The sequence below is a fragment of the Xyrauchen texanus genome, chromosome 26, assembly GCF_025860055.1.
Source record: "Xyrauchen texanus isolate HMW12.3.18 chromosome 26, RBS_HiC_50CHRs, whole genome shotgun sequence".
NCBI lineage: Eukaryota > Metazoa > Chordata > Actinopteri > Cypriniformes > Catostomidae > Xyrauchen > Xyrauchen texanus.
Genome location: NC_068301.1, coordinates 9,378,926 through 9,398,462, shown reverse-complemented (window position 1 = coordinate 9,398,462; position 19,537 = coordinate 9,378,926). Strand labels below are relative to the sequence as shown.

General features: G+C 44.2%; 1 protein-coding gene across 1 annotated transcript in view; it reads left to right on the top strand.

Moving 5' to 3' along the window:
* Nucleotides 1-5,023: 5,023 nt before the first annotated feature.
* Nucleotides 5,024-19,537, top strand: part of LOC127619528 (glutamate receptor ionotropic, NMDA 2D-like) — a 79,976-nt gene continuing 65,462 nt past the window's right edge. Inside the window, exon 1 of the mRNA XM_052092371.1 lies at nt 5,024-5,459. Coding sequence (XP_051948331.1) covers nt 5,214-5,459 — 246 coding nt within the window. The 5' untranslated portion in view covers nt 5,024-5,213. The remainder of the gene's footprint in view (nt 5,460-19,537) is intronic.

Here is a 19,537-nt window from a genome sequence, read left to right as displayed (position 1 = left end):
TTTTGGGTGAACTACCTCTTATTCAATCCCTGATTTATTTTCAAAATGACAACTTCTAGTATAAAAGTAATATAAATTACAGTTCTATGACACATTCATTTTGTAAAGTACAATTGAAAAACCATCAAAATGTTTAATAAAATTGTATTATTGCTTGGTGGCATTCTCATGCCCTTGGGCAAACTCACCCTCCAATGTGCTTTCATGCAGGTTACTTATCATTTAGCAGACACTTTCTACTCTGGTAAACAATGGCAGGAACAGTTTCCCTGGAGCAACATGGTATAAGTTGCCTTGCTGAAAGACTTAATTGTGTTTGGTTTCACTTAGAAACTCCCCAGTTTATGTGTCAACCCTAACTAGTATCACATTTTGTGACGTCTGCGTTATTAGCCCAGAGTCTTAATCATCAGACGGATATTCACAGAGGCAGTGAGTGGCCAAATTGCCAGACTTAGAGTGTTTTCACAGCTTGTTCGATTTCTTTAGTCTATACCCAAGTTCAATTGTACCCCTCTGGCTTTCACACTGTGTTCCGATGTGCTGAAAACTTTCGTCATCAGCATGAGTAGTTTTCTACCGAAGGTTGTTTACTGTTGTCACTTGGCAACAAGCCTTGAAAGCTCATAAAAATAGGGAATAATGTTTTCATTTTTTGTTTAACCTCTTTGGTTGTTTTTATTTATAAAGGGCATCTACACAAATGTCAGCGAACAACACTTGCACCTTCAAATTTAAAGGACTTGCTTAAATGCAGTTAGTTCCCCCAAAAAGTTCTGACATCATTTACCCACAAACTTGTTGTTCTCATAAGATTTTTTTTCCTACGTTGAACACAAAAGTAGGTGTTAAGCAGAATGTTAGCATCAGTCACCATTCACTTTCATTGTGTGTATGAAAAAACATGGATGCTATGCAAGTGAATGGTGGATGAGGCTAACATTGTGCCTAACATCCCCTTTTGTGTTCTACGGAAGAAAGAAAGTCAACTGGGTATAGAAGGGTAAGTTAATGATTTTCATTTTTGGGTGAACTATCCTCCAAATATTAGTTTTGAAAGATTTCAGCCTGGTATAAAATAGTTTCAAGGTAAATATCTGTAATAACTATATATATGTTTAGTTCTCAAACAGTCATTTGCTACAAGTTACATTTGATTAATAAGCAAGTCTGAGGATTTTGCCTGACTTCCTACTCTACATGTGTTTAAAATAAGTCATTTTCATGCAACCCATTTGAAGCAAACATAAGGAGCTTTAAGCCTTCACTGCTACATTTACAATCATAGCTAACTATCCAGAACAGATGTTCATATCTACACTCTGTCTACTGTACAAGATATTGTTTTCCTATCCATCCATTACTTAATATTTCTTTCAAGCGGAATTATAATTTTAATGGATTTTTTACGCTTGGTGCCCAAAGAAGTCACCTTTTCTGGTCCAAAATTCCTATGGATTTCAACTTGAAGAATGAATGATGAAACATAACCCTTTTCAAAAGCCTAGAGTAGGCTTTCTTACCCTCCTTTTCAAGTGCTGTGCACAAAGCAACAACACAAGGGTGAACACATTTTTTTTGTGTTCTTCCGTTTATACTGCAGTATTTCACTACTCGCACTGCAGTCTTGGCCCATAGGCCAGTGTGAATGCAGTAATGATGTGCTGAATAATGTAGCACGCTGCTTTGTTTGGGCCTTTTGCCTTTATTCAAAACTCCCTTATAGGCATCTATCCTTTGCGTTATTGTACTCGCTCTTAAATATTTCTCTTTTACATCTTTGGTTCTATCAGTCCCCCTCCTCCCTTTTTCTTAGCTTTTCTACTCTCTGGGTCCAACCACATGTCCACTTCCTTTCTGTTTCTTCACCCCTCTCCTCTCCCAATTGGTCTTTCCCAAATGGATCTTGATTTCCCATGTCTTAATCCCCCATTCTGTGTGTCAAACGAACTGCAAGGAGAATTAATAGGGGAGAGAGAAGGAATGAAATTAAATAAGAAATTATGACGTCAGCATGCCTTCTCGTTCAAAGCTGACATTAGCAGCATTCATGTTTGTGTGTGGGTGTGTCCGTGATCACTGCCAAGCCCTGAGTCAGTGCTTTATAATTAATATGCACGTTACTGAGTACAGGTACAGTTATGCAATATATCACGAAATATCACCCATCTCTGTGTGTGCGTATGCATTGTTTGTGCATAAATAAGTGTGTTTAGTAGAAGGTTAATTAAAAGAGAGTGTTTATGTGTGTGTCTAGGGCGAAGGAGGAGGGAGGGTGGGTGGGTGGTTAGGTTTTGATAGCTAGCATACAAAGTGACTTGAAAATGATTCATAGTGTTGCTGGCACTTACACGGCCTCCCATTTGTATCAGCACAACACGTTGTCTCTCCCTCCCTCTCTCTCAGTCTCTCTTTCACTCATTGTACGAGGAAAACAAACAAAAGGCGCAGAGGGCAGCCTCATCCCCTCTGTTCTTCTGTGTTCTTTATTTTCACTTCTATTTACTCAGTCTGTTTTGGATCTACCCAAGCAAAGATGACGCTTTACGGCCAGGGAGATTTATAGTGAAGATTCAGTACTCTCTCCTGCTTTGATGGGGCTAATGCATGAATCAGTGCAGGGGGAGTAATGATTTCCCATCTACCCTGGGGAATGGTGGGGTTCAAAGTGGTGAGATGTGTTAGCTTTTCTTCTCTAATCCCTGCTCAGGGACTTAACTACCTCTACTAGGTTAATGTATCTTGATGTCTGGTGGCATCCTAATTGATATTGATGGACTATTCGCTGATGGCTTGGCCTTCTGTTTTTTCTTTGCCTAAGCCAGAGCTTTGATTTTGCAGCGTTGCTATGTTGTTTTATTTACTTGCTACATTTATAATCTGTACCTCCATCCTTTTTTAATGACGGCAGTACTATTTCATTTTTAACCCAGTTCCTTAGTTCACATTCAGCCAACTCTCAATCAGACTTTTACTACAGCGCTGTACACCTTTTTTAGGTGTTAGCACTGTTGCTAGTGAACAACAAAAAACAAATCATTAACATAAATTTAAATTGATCAGCACACTGAAGTGTTTGGTCAAAATTGTTTTATTGTTTTTTTTTACATTTACATTTATGCATTTGGCAGATGCTTTTATTTACAGTGCATACAAGGGTATACATTGTATCAATTTGTGTTCAATTATTTTTTAATATATTTTTAATGCTTTAAAATTCAACACAAGATAAATCATGGTGCTGCAAGATATCAAGCAACTGTATGCTCACAGAATGTAATAATCTTTTAATTATATAATTTATTAATATAATATAAATGTAATTATATATTTGTTTCTACTATAAATTCTACATAATTTCTCTTGCACAAAAACAATGATCTCAATTAGGGTGACATTAAACAAATGGCAACATTAAATTGAACAAATAAATGCATTCTATGTGAACATAACACAGTGAACATAAATTAATGTATACTGAATACAACTAATAAAACACACTTTTTTATTACTAAGTCAAAAACATAGTGATAAACATCTGAAATTAAGTGAACTAATTGCTGAAGTGAATCAGTGAAATGTTAATGAAACTGGTTCATGTACTTGAACTGTCTGCACAAAGGGATAAACTAAAATAATTTGGATTTCCCAACACTACTTATAAGACCCTGTATACACCTGGTATTACGGGTGTCACGGGTGATCCAATCACATGTGGTCAGGTGAGACACATTGCTGTTTAAACCTGGTTGCTTAAATGGGTTTCCTGTGACCACTTATGTTCACTTTGTCTGTTGAGCTTTAATATCATACAGTAACACACAAAATCAGTAAAGACAAAGAAAGAGTGAAAAAAAAAAAACGGTGTGCTGTTTCTCCCAGAAGCGGTTGAAGTTGAATTTAAGCACAAACACATGTCAAGCAGAATTATCCATTAATTTAGTGGATTACCTGTATTAAAGAAGCTTCATGTGTTCTTGCTTCTCTTTTATGTTGACACCAGACACATTAAAGAAGCTCCGTGAAGCTCTTATGATTGTGTATCATTTTTTAATTTTTTTGATTGGATGGTAATTTCCTTTTAAAGCCGCTTGTATCCGGCAAAGTTTAAACTCTTGTTTTAGCACGGCGGTTGATTAAAATGTGAGTGGTGGCGCTTCACTGCTACCAGGAAACATACAGGATGGATTAGCTTTTACATCTCAAATGCGATGTGGTCACACAAGTTTTTGATCATTCATATGTGTTTTTTGTGATCCAATCACAAAACATTTTAGACCCCATTTAGACCTGTATTTAGTGCTAACCACATGAGATCGGATATCCCAAAACACATCTTAATACCAGGTGGAAACGGGGTCTAAGTCAATTTTAAATTTTAACCCGTTTTAAATCTTTATTTTAACCCGTTAATTTACATTAACGGTCCAAACAACCAAATTCACTTAAATGTGGAATTCTCAAGAGTGAGAGAGGACTGTTTATTTAAGTGTCCTGGTTTGCTCGGCAGCAGCGTACACAATACAATGTAACAAAAAGCATTGTACAGTATACTGTATAATGCAATCAAGTTAGTAGGTAGTTAATTTAAAACACTGATGCTGAGGCGTGCCTATGCTAAGATTCAGCACTGTTCTTGAGCTTGGTCACACGATCAGCGCAAAGCATAGAAGGGCTCCGGCTCATTGTACATGTTCTTTGTTGTAGTGCTCCTCATAGGCAGAAATTAGACTTCACTTACATAGTATGGGTTAAAATTTGTTACATTTGATCATTTTTGATTGCAAATGCGAGCAAAACTGTCGCACTGTACAGCCCTGTACAGTATCTAACATTCTTTATTTCTTTTTCCTTCAAGGTTTCGTTCCTGCATAAAGTGCTTGTCACCCAAGTGAATCTCTGCCCTTGTCATGGCGGCAAAGCCTGCCCTTTCATTCCTATTGGCTGTGCTGGCGTGCACTGGGCCGGCCCAGCCTTCCCCCCCACTGCTGCTCCGCCCCCGGGAGAGAGAGAGGGACTTGGGAGGGGCTTCGGGCGGAGTGAACATTGCTGTGGTCCACTCAGGCTCCTCCCACCTCCCGGAAACGAGTGCCGGGGTGGGGGGTGTGGGCGGTGCTTCTGTGGCGGGCTCTGGCTCCGGTGCCGGGCCAAGCGGCAGCTCGGGGACGGGTGTTCTGAGTCGGGCCTGGTCGGGACAGGTGGGTGAGAGTGTGATGACACCGTGGGGGCCAGCTAATGTCATCTGGCTTGCTGTGAATGAGAGCAGTCCAGGAAGCCTGTTGCTACAGTTGTGTGAGTTATTGGCAACAACTCCACTGCAAGGCCTTGTGTTTGAAGAAGAGAAGCCACCACCACCCACCCGTGCACCGTTAGCACCGATGCTGGAGTTCGTCTCAGCTCAAACAGGAGTGCCTGTCATTGCTGTGGGGGGAGGGGCCGGCCTGGGGAGGGAGCCACAGGTAAGTGTAAACATCCATTCATAATATCTTCATACATATCCTAACCAGGTGCAATGAAATAACGCAACAAGCGATAAAATCTCTTAAATTAAAATATGTTGTTGTCCTTACCATTCATGTCCATGACAAGCAATGAGCAACAGTAAACCGTTTTGTTGTTTGTTTGGTTTCTATTTTTTACCTCAAGTAGCCCTGCCCACCGTGAAATCTCATTGGTCAAAAATCCTGCCCTAAACAACTATACAGTGCAACAGTCTGGTTCCTGATGTAAAAATCCCATTAAATTCCTCTATTTGGGAATTGATAATTAACTTATAAACCTTTAAAGACAGACCTAATGTGAGCTCTGAGGTTGTTAATCGATGGTACAGTACGGTATCAGTAACATTATTTCACTGTCATTGAAAAATAATTGTGTTTATTAGTGGAATTTCTCGTTAACAACTACATTACCTGTGAAACCTGAAGAAAAATATCCACCTCTCTCAGAATTGCTTCAAACAAAGCGCACCAAACGAGTCCAGTAGCTGCGAATGGCACTGTGAATGACACAATTAAATCACTCTAGCTACACTCTCAACTTACTTATTTACAGTATTTGCATACTGTATATCTTTTCTTTTTTTTATTATTCTCAATGCACCCTATGTCCTCATGGTGGCGTAGTGACTCGCCTTAATCTGAGTGGCGGAGGATGAATCTCAGTTGCCTCCGTGACTGATTAGAATGCAGTGTTAGATTTAATGTTTCTTAATTAATTTTGTATAATGGATGTAGCTGTTTTGTGGGCAAGAGTCTGTGCCATTTATGAATTTAAATAGAGTAAAGCTCATTTCCATTTCCTTTAGACTTGATTCTTTTGTTATAGTATGTATATATATAATATTTCACTATAACACTTTGCCCCAGAGATTCAATATTGTAGTACCTATTTTTCAGTGATGCCCTCAGTTATCCTCACTATACATACTGCTAACAGTGACCTGGAAAAACACTACGCTGTCTCCCAGATATGCCTCTTCAAATTTTAGTCAAACAGTGCCAAATTATTCAAATTAATTAGCATTAGTCAACAATACAGGTCAGCTGAGGTTTTTAAAAGAGTGAATTGTCAGGGCTCTGGTAGAGTAAACAGTGAAAACATTTTGTAAGAGGTTTGTAAAAATGATTTTAATTTGAGCAATTTCATAAATTTCGAAATTTTTGGGTGTTCTTAGATTATTCTGAATAAACAAACAATATAAATCTGCAGGAAGAAATCCATAATAATGGTATGTCTATATTAAATCAATGCTAATAAAACAATGATAATAGATCATGGATCGTCCTGCTCAAAGTTTGACCCTACAACTATCTACAACTAGGCAACAAATCCTCTTTTTGCAGTTAAGATTTTGCACTGGTGCTTCATGTGTATCCAGAGATATAGGTATAAGAAATTACTTGAAATTGTGTTGCCTACAATAATCATAGGCTGAGTTCGGAATGCATACTACCCATACTTCTCTTACTACTTCTGCCATCTCTGTCAGTGACAGTCAGTAGTATGCCATTCCAAACTCGGCCATAGTGTGTAAGAGATTTCAGCTGTATTGCTGCATTATACTAGTCTTAAAGGAATATTCGCTGTTCAATACAAGTTAAGTCCAATTGACAGCATTTGTGACAATGTTGATAACCACAAATATTTATTTAGACTTGTCCCTCCTTTTCTTTAAAAAAGTTAAAAACTTGATTACAGTGAGGCACTTGGGTCCAATCTGTTAACATTAAAATACAGTATAGCCACAAAAGTTTCAAAAGTATAGCCACAAGATGTAATCAATATGCATGTTAACATGATTTTAGTGTGATAAAATCTCCAAAAAACTGTTTTGTTTAAAGTCATATCCAATTTTACAACTTCGTTGCCATGACGGCATAACACCATAAATCCTAAAACCGTAAAATGGCTGTAGAATGACAATTTAAACAGTTTCACAGCTCAAATAATCAATGAGTTTTAATGTAAGTGCTTTTATAAACTTTCTAAGCTCTCCTATTTTAACTTTCCTAACTTTTCTAACTTTCCTATTTTAATAGGACTAAAAAATGAAATCTTTATAATTTCAATTACAATTTCAAAATCTCAATGATTATGTATTTGCTCTGTAATGGCTCAAAAGTGTTTTTTTTGTTTTTTTTTTTAAATCAGAGGAACGTTTGGTTACGTATGTAACCTCCGTTCCCCGAGGGAGGGAACGACACGTTGTGTCGGAGAAGCGACACTAGGGGTCTCTCTTGAGCGCCGATATTCACCTCTGACCTATTGAAAAGGGCCAATGGGAGTTGGCAGTCAGTATTTGCATACCCCGCCCCCGGACATACGGGTATTTAAGCGGGGCAAATACGGAAGTTTAGTCAGGATTTTTCTGAGGAGCCAGAATGGTCCGGCCACAACAGTGGCTCGGTTCAGTGACATGGCGGAGGAAAGACACAACGTGTCGTTCCCTCCCTCGGGGAACGGAGGTTACATACGTAACCAAACGTTCCCCTTCTGTCGCTCTCTCTCCACGTTGTGTCGGAGAAGCGACACTAGGGGACCCATTCCAATCTTGCCATGTGCTGAACCATGTACGTGAACCGCCGATACAGAGGCGGGCAGGGATTTCATCCAGTGCCGCGCATTGTCTGTACCTGGCTGCACGTACCCTTCCCCAATGCCCCATAAGAACATCGGAGTCCTTCTAGTTACCCTGGGAGGGGAACAAGGCGATGTTTGCCAACATGGGAATGGACCAGCCTGGCTGGGCCTCTTTTCTCTCTATGTTTCTCGCATAGAGCAATCACGGCCGGGGCCCTTACACGCATATAGGGAAGGGGGTCTTACCCAGACCCTGCGGAGACCACACCTGCCCTTTTTCTTGGGGAGGAAAAGTGGTAGACACGTCACACGGCCGTCTTAAGGCTCGTGTGGAAAGTATGGCGCAGTGGTAGATCCAGCCTCGAAAGGGGGGAGTTGCTACAGCACGGCGACCAAGGCAGCTGTAACTGCCTAAGGGAGACACGGGGGTCCGCTCGTAAGGGGACAGAACCGTGGAATTACACACAGGGGGAGTCCGAGTAGGAGGCCTTACCTGTGGAGCACCTATAGCAGTACAGGGTAGCCATCAGGGTACCCGCAGTGGCTTGGACCGGCGAGTTCCTCCGCTGAACCGCGGACCCGGAGGGCTGGGGAGGAATTGACCAGGGGCCCGACTCGGAGTGGGGCGCCCTGGGAAGAAGGCGCACTACTTTACCTTGACGTCAGGAAAAGGGCGCTGGGCACAAGCGATCCACCCGGCCGGTCGGTCTATGTGTTACCGAGTTCTACGGGCTCGGACCTGACAAAACACGAGACGCAACCGACTCAACGCGGAGGTTGTAAAACCTCGCGAAGGTGTTGGGTGTTGCCCAACCCGCGGCTCTACAGATGTCTGCTGGGTGTGATAAGCCAGTGTGATGGCGTCGACAACCCAGTGGGCGAGCCTCTGTTTGGAGACGGCATTCCCTTTCTGCCGTCCCCCAAAGCAGACAAAGAGCTGCTCAGAGCGTCTGGTGCTCTGTGTGCGGTCCAGGTAAATGCGCAGGGCGCGCACTGGACACAGCAACGAAAGGGCTGGGTCTGCCTCCTCCCGGGGCAGCGCTTGCAGGTTCACTACCTGATCTCGGAATGATGTGGTAGGAACCTTGGGCACATAGCCCGGTCGCGGTCTTAGGATCACAGATGTATATGCCGGACCGAACTCCAGGCAAGTGTCACTGACAGAGAACGCTTGCAGGTCCCCGACCCTCTTGATGGAGGCGAGCGCGATCAGCAGGGTGGTCTTAAGAGAGAGGGCCCTGAGTCCAACTGATTCGAGCGGCTCGAAGGGAGGTCTCTGGAGTCCTGCCAAGACTACCGAGAGATCCCAGGAGGGAACTAGGCCTGGCCGGGAGGGATTCAACCTCCGGGTGCCTCTCAGGAACCTGAGGATCAGGTCGTGCTTACCCAAAGACTTGCTGTCTACAGGATCGTGGTGGGCGGCGATAGCGACAACATACACCTTGAGGGTGGACGGGGACAGCCTCCTGTCCAGCCTATCCTGTAGGAACAGAACCACTGACCTAATCGCGCATCTCTGCGGGTCTTCGGCTCGGGAAGAACACCAATCTGCGAACAAGCGCCACTTTAGGGCGTAAAGGTGCCTGGTAGAGGGGGCTCTGGCTTGGTTGATTGTATTCACCGGTAAGCCGGCTAGCTCTTCCGCGTCCCGTCCAGGGACCAGACATGGAGGTTCCAGAGGTCTGGGCGCGGGTGCCAGAGCGTGCCCCGTCCCTGAGAGAGGAGGTCCTTTCTCAGGGGAATTCGCCAGGGAGGAGCTGTCGCGAGGAGCCTGAGTTCCGAGAACCAAGTCCGAGTGGGCCAGTAGGGGGCCACCAACGTGACTTGCTCCTCGTCCTCCCTGACCTTGCACAGCACCGGTGCAAGAAGGCTCACTGGGGGAAATGCGTACTTGCGCAGCCCCGAGGGCCAGCTGAGTGCCAGCGCGTCTGTCCCGAGGGGAGCCTCTGTTAGGGCGTACCAGAGCGGGCAGTGGGTGGTTTCCTGGGCGGCGAACAGGTCTACCTGGGCCTTGCCAAACCATTCCCAAATCAGCTGGACCGACTGGGGGTAAAGCCTCCACTCCCCACCGGGCAGGCGTTGTCGTGATAGCGTGTCCGCTACGACATTGAGCTTGCCGGGGATGTGAGTGGCCTGCAGCGACTTGAGTCGCTGCTGGCTCCATAGGAGGAGACGGCGGGCGAGTTGTGACATGTGGCGGGAGCGTACGCCACCTTGGCGATTTATGTACGCCACCACCGTGGTGCTGTCCGATCTCACGAGGACATGTTTGTCCCGAACTAACGGGAGGAACTTCCTGAGAGCAAGAACGGTTAACAACTCCAGGCAATTGATGTGCCAACGCAGCGGGGCCCCTTTCCAACGGCCCGCTGCTGCGTGCCCGCTGCACACGGCACCCCACCCGGACCGGGAGGTGTCGGTTGTGACCAGAATGCGTCGGGACACCTGCTGCAGGGGCACTCCTGCCCGTAGAAAGCAGAGGTCTGTCCAGGGTCAGAGTGTTTTGAGGCAAGCGGGGGTGATCCTTACCCGATGCGTTTCGTGGTGCCATGCTTTTCTCGGGACTCGAGTCTGGATCCAGTGCTGGAGTGGTCTCATATGCATCAACCCCAGCGGCGCGACCGCCGCAGAGGACGCCATATGCCCCAGGAGCCTCTGGAAAAGTTTTAAGGGGACCACTGTGCCTGGCTTGAAGGAAGCGAGGCAGTCCAGCACCAACTGAGCACGCTCGCTCGTGAGACGTGCTGTCATTGAGACTGAGTCTAACTCCAACCCGAGAAAAGAGATGCTCTGAACCGGAGTGAGCTTGCTCTTTTCCCAGTTGACCTGAAGCCCCAAGCGGCTGAGGTGCCGGAGCACCTGGTCTCTGTGTGTGCATAGTAACTCTCGAGAGTGTGCTAGGATGAGCCAGTCATCGAGGTAGTTGAGAATGCGGATGCCGGCTACTCGTAGCGGGGCAAGGGCCGCCTCTGTGACTTTCGTGAAGACGCGAGGGGACAGAGACAGGCCGAAGGGGAGGACTTTGTACTGAAATGCCTGGCCGTCGAACGCGAACCGTAAGAAGGGTCGTGTCGTGGCAGAATTGAGACGTGGAAGTACACATCCTTCAGGTCTACCGCTGCGAACCAATCTAGATGCTGAACGCCAGCCAGAATATTTCTCTGTGTGAGCATTTTGAACGGGAGTTTTAACAGGGCCCGATTGAAAACTCGCAGGTCCAGGATTGGTCGTAATCCGCCGACTTTCTTGGGTACAATGAAGTAAGGGCTGTAGAAACCCTTCCTCATTTCGGTTGGAGGGACGGGCTCTACCGCGCCCTTGGCTAAGAGGGTCGCGATTTCTGTGCGCAGGGAACTGGCATGCTCGCCATGTACTGCGGAAAAGCGGACGCCCCTGAAGGGGGGCGGGAGCCGGGCTAACTGAATTGCGTAACCGAGTCGAATGGTCCGGTGCAGCCAGCGTGATGCGTTGGGAAGCGAAAGCCACACTTCCCAGCTCTGCGCTAGGAGCACCAAAGGGACGAGTATTTTGGACGTACCCGGCGGGGCCTCGCAGCGGGGCGGAACAGGTAATGCAGCGTCGGGCGGCTTCGTTGTGGCCTGAGGCTGAGTTGCTGAGAATAGACTCAAAGCACTTACCTTGCTCCACGCGCCCGGCAGGCGGAAGGCGTGGGCAGGCGGAAGGCGGGATCGCCGCGTCCGGTGTACCGGGACTGTTGTGATCTGAAAGCACATTGCCGTGAAAACGGCATTTGCGGGCCAGGTGACCCAGAGGCAAAGGAAATAGCTCTTTTATTGAGAATGTGGGTTCCACAGCCCCCATCAGGGGGTGTGGCAAATGAAAAAACAAAGGATTCTCCTCCCGGCCCTCCACCGGGGGACGGAGCGGTCTTACCACCTCCGGAGCTAATGTCTTCGGCTCTGGGTCGGCTGTCTCAGGAGCGGCTTGGGAGCCTTCCGGGTCCTGGAGGGGTTCGTGAGACAGGGGCGTCGCGCCGCCTGCGGAGTGCTTCGACGCTGGGGCTGAGAGCTGGGCCCGGGTTGAGGCGGAGCAGGAGCTGGTTTCCTCGCAGGGGACACCCTCGGCAGGCAGGCGGGGCAGGGCCCGTGAGCGGCAGGTCTGCGGCGGGGCATGATGTGCTGAAATGGCCTCCGTCTGCTTCTTCACCGCGAGGAGAACTGTTGGGCGAAGTCCTCGGCGGTGTCACCGAAAAGGCCAATCTGGGAGACAGGTGCGTCCAGGAAGCGGTTCTTGTCAGCCTCACGCATCTCGACCAGGTTGAGCCAAAGATGGCGTTCCTGGACCACTAGGGTGGCCATCGTCTGTCCGAGTGCCTGCGCTGTGGCCTTGGTCACTCTCAGGGCGAGGTCGGTCGCTGAGCGCAGTTCCTGCAGCACATCAGGATCAGGTCCACCCCGTGCATGTTTCTGAGAGCTTTGGCCTGGTGGACTTGCAGGAGGGCCATCGCATGCAGAGGCGGAGGCAGCGCATCCAGCCGTAGTGTAGGCCTTGGCGTTGAGCGAGGATGTTGTCCTACAGGGCTTGGATGGGAGTGCGGGCGACCCCGCCAGGAGGTAGGGCTACCGGGGCATAGATGGTCGCGCAACTGCCCTATCGACCTGGGGAATCGCGTCGTACCCGTGGCTCTCTCCGCCGTCGAGGGTGGAGAGAGTGGAGCGGGTGGCACCTAGACGAGCCGAGGCGGGGCTCTCCACGTGAGCGTCAGCTCATCATGCACCTCCGGGAAGAAAGGGACCGGGGGATGCTGAGGCCGCGAACGGTGCGCTGCCCCAGGAACCAATCATCCTACCGAGAAGGCTGTGGGGAGGATGGAGGTTCCAATCCAACCCCATGCTCAAGGCGGCCGGGCAAGCATGTCGGACATCTGAGCGTCGGCCTCAGCCTGGGCCTGCTGGCCCGAAGCGGCAGTCCAGGGAGTCCTCGGCATCAGACACCGCACTCTCCGATGCAGCGGCGAGCTCATCTGCTTCGGACTCGGGAGGATAGACAGCCAGGCCGTGAGGCGAGCTGCTATCACCGCGGCGTGGGCGGAGACCAGCGGCGTGTCGAGGAACAGGAGGTTCGAGGGGCTTACCCGCGAAACTGCACCCACTGCCGCCCCAAATCGCCCCCAGCGCCAACTGCACCGTCCTCAATCCCGTGGGAAGAAGGAGCAATGCGGGGTGCAGCTGGTGTGGCTTGCTTTCTGTTGAAAGCAAGCCGCGACCACTAACGTGGTCATGGTCATGTTCTCGCAGTGAGAACATGAACCATCCATAAGCGCCGCCTCGGTGTTATGGCGGCCCAAACACGCGAGACAGCGCCTGTGGCCGTCTGAAGCGGAGAGCACTCTACCGCATCCAGGAACGACACAGGGGCGGAAAGGCATCTTGAAAAGACGGCGTCCTTAAAAGTTCAACGCCGCTGTGTTTGCTCTTTTAGAGGAAATTACTCTTTTAGTAAAAACTCTTTTAATACACAGTGTGTGTGTGTATGTGTCTGCGCTGTCGAGCGCTCAGGGACAACAATGCACGCCGTGCAATGAGAAGGAGAAAGCCGCTGTTGTGCGCCGTCAAGATCCAACAGCATGCAGATCGTCAGAGGAAAACAGGAACGTTTGAGTGGTGTGTAACTCGCAGCAAACTGCAGACAGACCATCGGCTCCGAAGAAATTTTCTGACTAAACTTCCGTATTTGCCCCGCTTAAATACCCGTATGTCCGGGGGCGGGGTATGCAAATACTGACTGCCAACTCCCATTGGCCCTTTTCAATAGGTCAGAGGTGAATATCGGCCCTCAAGAGAGACCCCTAGTGTCGCTTCTCCGACACAACGTGGAGAGAGCGACAGAAGGGGAACCATCATTTCATCCAAACAGCCATTGTAGCCAAGTGGATTCAATATTTTAATGGCACTAAATAAAAATCTATTAAAAAATTATGAAGACATGTTTCTCACAGTTTTTCTCCAAATGAATTTAAGGAAGAATGAGATTTAATAATTTTCATTAATATGCACTTTTATAGTTATATTTTATGTACAATCAATGATACATTAAAGTCTTAAAAGGTAGCTAAAGTGTGGCTGTGGCTCAGGTGGTAGAGCGGGCACTCCACTAATCACAGCATTTGTGGTTCAATTCCTGGCTCACATGACTCCACATGCCAAAGTGTCCTTGGGCAAGACACTGAACCCCAAGTTGCTCCCAATGGCAGGCTAGTGGCTTGCATGGCATCTCTGCTGTCATTGGTGTATGAATGTGTGTATGAGATGCATTTACATTTACATTTATGCATTTGGCAGACGCTTTTATCCAAAGCGACTTACAGTGCACTTATTACAGGGACAATCCCCCCGGACCAACCTGGAGTTAAGTGCCTTGCTCAAGGACACAATGGTGGTGGCTGTGGGGATAGAACCACCAACCTTCTGACTACCAGATTACCAGTTATGTGCATTAGACCACTACACCACCACCACTACAATCGTATAAAGTTTGTCTGTATTCAAAGATGAATGACTGTGGTATATTTTTATAAATGATCTCATCCATGTTTCTAAAAGATTTCGCTTCAAAGCTATACCTAAATACGTGTGATATTATTTTCAATAAGCAATGAGAATAATATCACTCCAATAAGGGAATTAATCATAATTAGTAATAGGCCTTGGTGTCGGGAACTGGATTTGATTTTGTGGAAAAGTGGATGCAGTGTTAATTGCCTTGAATACCGCTAAGGTTGAAAAGTGCGGACGATTTACATTGGAGTTCAATAAAATTAACCCAGTTGAAAATTATACTTAATTATTATTGTGGGACCCAGTCTAGTGTATAACTATAATAAAGTACTGAATTCTCTTTATTATTTGTAGTATTAGATTTGTTTTTATATAAAATAATATATTTCTATCCTGTTAAAATCTCCTTCCTCTGGAGTTGTTATTTTGACACTGAAAGTTTGTGAGAGTGTGTTTGACCTTTACAATGTTCTGCATCTGGAGGAACACAGTCATCTCCTCCTTTTCTGTTATACTGTGCCTATTGTAGATTTGTACAATAACACATGCCATGTTTATCTGTATTTAATCAACAGCTTCTGCAATTTATTAATGACTTACAACTCACAATTGTGGCTTTATTTTGATTGATTGTGCAGCCATGAAGGATCGTAAAAATAGTCAACTGATGCGCTCTTAATGAAATTTAATGGCCAAATAAAAACCACATTAAAATCATTGTGATATTAACAATATTGCTTAATTTTATAGCGTCAGCAAATGTATTGTGATTAAATCTGGAATATTCAATATATTGCCCAAACCTACTTTAAACTCACCAAAATGTGATGTGTTCAATTCCATTGTAAGTGCCTCACTGGAACCTCATTTTTTGCTTCTTTTTTTAAGAAAAGGAGGGACGAGTAGAAGTAATTTTTGTGGTAATAACATTATATCACAAATGCTGCTGATCGAGTTAACCCTCTGGTGTCTGAGGGTGTTTTGGGCCCTGGAGAAGTTTTGACATGTCTTGACATTTGTGCTTTTTTCAGTTGCTTAAAAACACATTAATGGCTTATGTATAATAACACTGTATTCAGCTACATGTGTGTACATGTGAGTTACATGTCTGTACATGTTTGTATATGTGAGAAAATAAAGTTTATGCATGGTTTTTGAAAAAACTAAAATGTTAAGTAATTGAAATAAGACCATATAACACATACTAATAATTTGTCTACAAGACATTTGAGAACTGGATCTTGTAGCCTAGAGTTTTTGCTACAAAATGATTTGAAAACCATCCTGATCACTCATTCATACAAAACAATATAGTAATTTAACTTTTGTAAGACACTTTTAGTGTTAGAAAGGTCATATGCGAGGAGGCGTGAACTATCATGAATATTGATTGTAATTCACACCTGAGGAGGCAAAGACCCTCCCCTGGGCCTATCAATGAGGAATGTGACAGAAAGAGAATGAATGTGAGGAGACTTAATGTTAAAAATCAAGTTTTAAGTTAAAAGAAGTAATCTGACTATATATTTTCTTTACATAAAGACTTTGCTTAATTTTAGACCTACACTACTGTTAAAAGAAATCTCTTCTGCTCACCAAGGCTGAATTTATTTGATCCAAAATACAGTAAAAACAGCGATATTGTGAACTCTTTTTACAATTTAAAAGAACAGTTTTCAATTTGAATATATTGTAAAATGCCATTTTTGATCAAAGCTGAATTTTCAGCATCATTACTGCAGTCTTCAGTGTCACATGATCCTTCAGAAATCATTATAATATGCAGATTTTCTAATATGGGCATATTTAAAGTGCATTTTACTCATTTAACCTGAACACATATTTGCAAGCACAAGCTTTGTTGATGATAATGAGGCAGCATAAATGACGAGCATAAAAGGCCCAGAGGGTTAACGTGTTGAATCTGGAACATTCCTTTAATCACACTGAATTAGACTGCCACCATAACTTAAAACAATCCCACTTTCTCCAAATCTGCTTAACAAAGACCCAAATGCACAAACTATTTCACCGTTAGACATTTTCTGATTGGCTTAAAAATGGTAGGATGACCCCAGAGCCTATAGGGCTATCACAGAAACAATTCTGATTTCTCAGGACACTAACTTCAGTGATATCTGTATAGTAAGGACACATGCATACATTTCCAAAAAAAATAAAAAAATGCATACCGCACCTTGCAAATGCAATGAATATTTATTAATATGACATTGTATTTTCATAGTAAGGTGCTATCAGCAACTGAAAATAATATGTAGAAGGTGTGTGGTATTTCAGGGGTTTTGTATCTGCTCTGTGATTACAGTGTACAAGCGTTATTCTTCCACAAACACATCCGGTACCTCTATTATGTTCAGAAATGACTCAGTCAGAGGCCTTTTCAAGTCACTTATGTCACTTAAGCCTCATGTTGCCACATGTCGTGGCTTTACAAATATTTGGAATCTCTGTCTATTTCACACTTATTTTCACTCCTTTGAACAAGCACCTTTAGGGCTTGTTTGGAAAAATCCCTATTTAAATTAATTATGCAGTAACCAAGATCTGTTGCTTGCATGTGATGGTGAACTCAAAAATTTTAGCATAATTAAGATGACCAGTTAAACTCAAATAATTTTCAAGCTACCTGTGTTTTTTTATTTACACCCTGGAGAGAGCCTTTCTGCCAGTGTCTTTCTCTCCTGTGGAAAAGTATTACATTACATTTTCATTTGCTTGATTAGACTTTAATTAACTGCACTTAAAAATGCTCATGTGTTGTGGATGCAGTTGGAGCCATGCAGTTAACTCACTCTCGCAGGCCATCTCTCCAGAGACTTTCGATACCTCTCCGTGAACCCGCCAACCAGACCATGGCACAAAGGAGTCATTTAAGTGGTTTGATTAAGACAGTAATTAATTACATCAGGTGTTTAAATATTTTGGTGTGAGAAGCGAGAAGATGGTCAAGCTACTAGCTTTGGCGCTTGCCTCGCTTTGTAAGGGCTGCAAAATCTAATGCTGCAAATCCAATTTCAAGTGTTCGTAGGTATTGATTTCAAGCGAATCAAAGCTGTGGCATCAGAGAGAGGAGACTGAAGTCTGTTACTGATTCTTTTGAAAGCACAAACACCCCTCCCCCCCTGTAAAGTTGCATATATTGCTTGTGTTTTAGACTTATTTCATAGAAATGGCCTTCCAGGGTACATATTATTCTCAGAAAGCTTTTGAATGCTCAAAATACATAATTTAGTCCATCTGGACCTCAATATGGTGTACAATGCAGTACTAAATAAAATTTGTGCCTCAGGGGCACAAGCTAGCAAATGCACAACTTCTGGTTCAAGTCTGGTGCAATGAATATGAAACGCTTCACAACACTGGTGCCGAGCTCAATACTACAAAACGTAGCCTATGACATTTCAATGTCAATACTGCAATATTAAATGTCTTGAAGTCTTTCAAATCTTCCCAGTAGCAGCACAAACTGGGTCATTGTGGAGTCCAGTCATTTTAAATGCTGTGACCTCTGAAAAAAAAAAAATTTAAATAAATAAAAAAGTAAAATTGATTTTGATAGATTTACAAATACAGTTTTGATCTATACATTTCCAAAAATATGATACGTATTTTTGGGTGCTGAGAGACTGCAGAACAGGTTGTTCCATTTTTCAGACATTTACATCTGAAACCATTTAGACTCCCCCCCCCCCCCCCCCCACTGCTTCAACATATGCACCATGCATGGGACTGAATTTAAGGTGAATTTACAAATTCCACGAACGCTGCTTTTTGGTTTTGCATTTTCCGGTGTTATTTCATTATTTGAGTATTGAACTGCGACAATCTCACTGAGCCGCATTGCGAAATGCACTTAAAGCAGCCCCTGAAGAAGCATGCGCTGTCTGATATATGTCATAAACATAGCAAAAGTCAGTGTGTAATTGTGAAAGAAAAAATACTGCAAGATTGTCAAGGTAATGCCTAGGGGGAAATTATTCACAAGGTAAAGCATCATGGAGTTAATTGAATCTTCATTTCAACAGAAAATGTTTGTAATGTGGAAAAGCTGTTCTTAATATCAGTGAGTTAAACAGAGTATTGTTTGTTGTTGTTTTCATGATCAATATTTAGTTTTGATCACTATGTCAGTTGTCTACAGTCGCAAACGCTCTGGTCATACACGTGCATCTTTGAGAATGCTTCTATTTCAGTATTTAAACATCTCTACAGTCATAAACACACTTGAAATGTTTTCTATAAGCTAATCTTTTCCAGAACATGCTGTTTACACGCAGATGTAAGTAATCTGACATCAAAATTAATGATTTGTCACTACATAATTGCAATGCCGCAATTACAATATGTACTCTAATGTGTTGCCTTAGCAGCTGCAGTATGCACAAAACATCTGCACGGAAATGATTCTTCAAAGCACTATAGAGGTCACACTTAGATTGACTGAATTTTTAAGGAAAAACAGCCAATTATATAGATGGCACTTATCTCGTTTAATGCCCAGTGTCACCGCAGCAGGCACAAAACAGGTGTCATGCCACATTCATGAAATATTTGATCATGATTATGATACATTAGCAAGTGTCAGCCTAAGCGTTGCTATTTTTCACTATCAGAAAATATGGCTTAATGTCAGAGTCATAAATATCCTCGATTGTAAAGTGGAGTGGTCACCTTCCTGGATACAGAAAAAAAACAAAGCTGGGTGAAGCCGAACAGAATGTTTCAAATCCTAAAACAGCCAAGGACACGAATGTCACCTGAAACACAGGCTTATGAAAAGCAAGGAATGCTTTATATCACACTGTGTGGGTATTAAGAATGACTGTATTGATCTGAATGAGAATAAAGCAGAAGACTTGGAGGAAAAAACGAGGGAAGAGAAAAAGATCTGATGAATCAGAAATAGTGAAACAAAG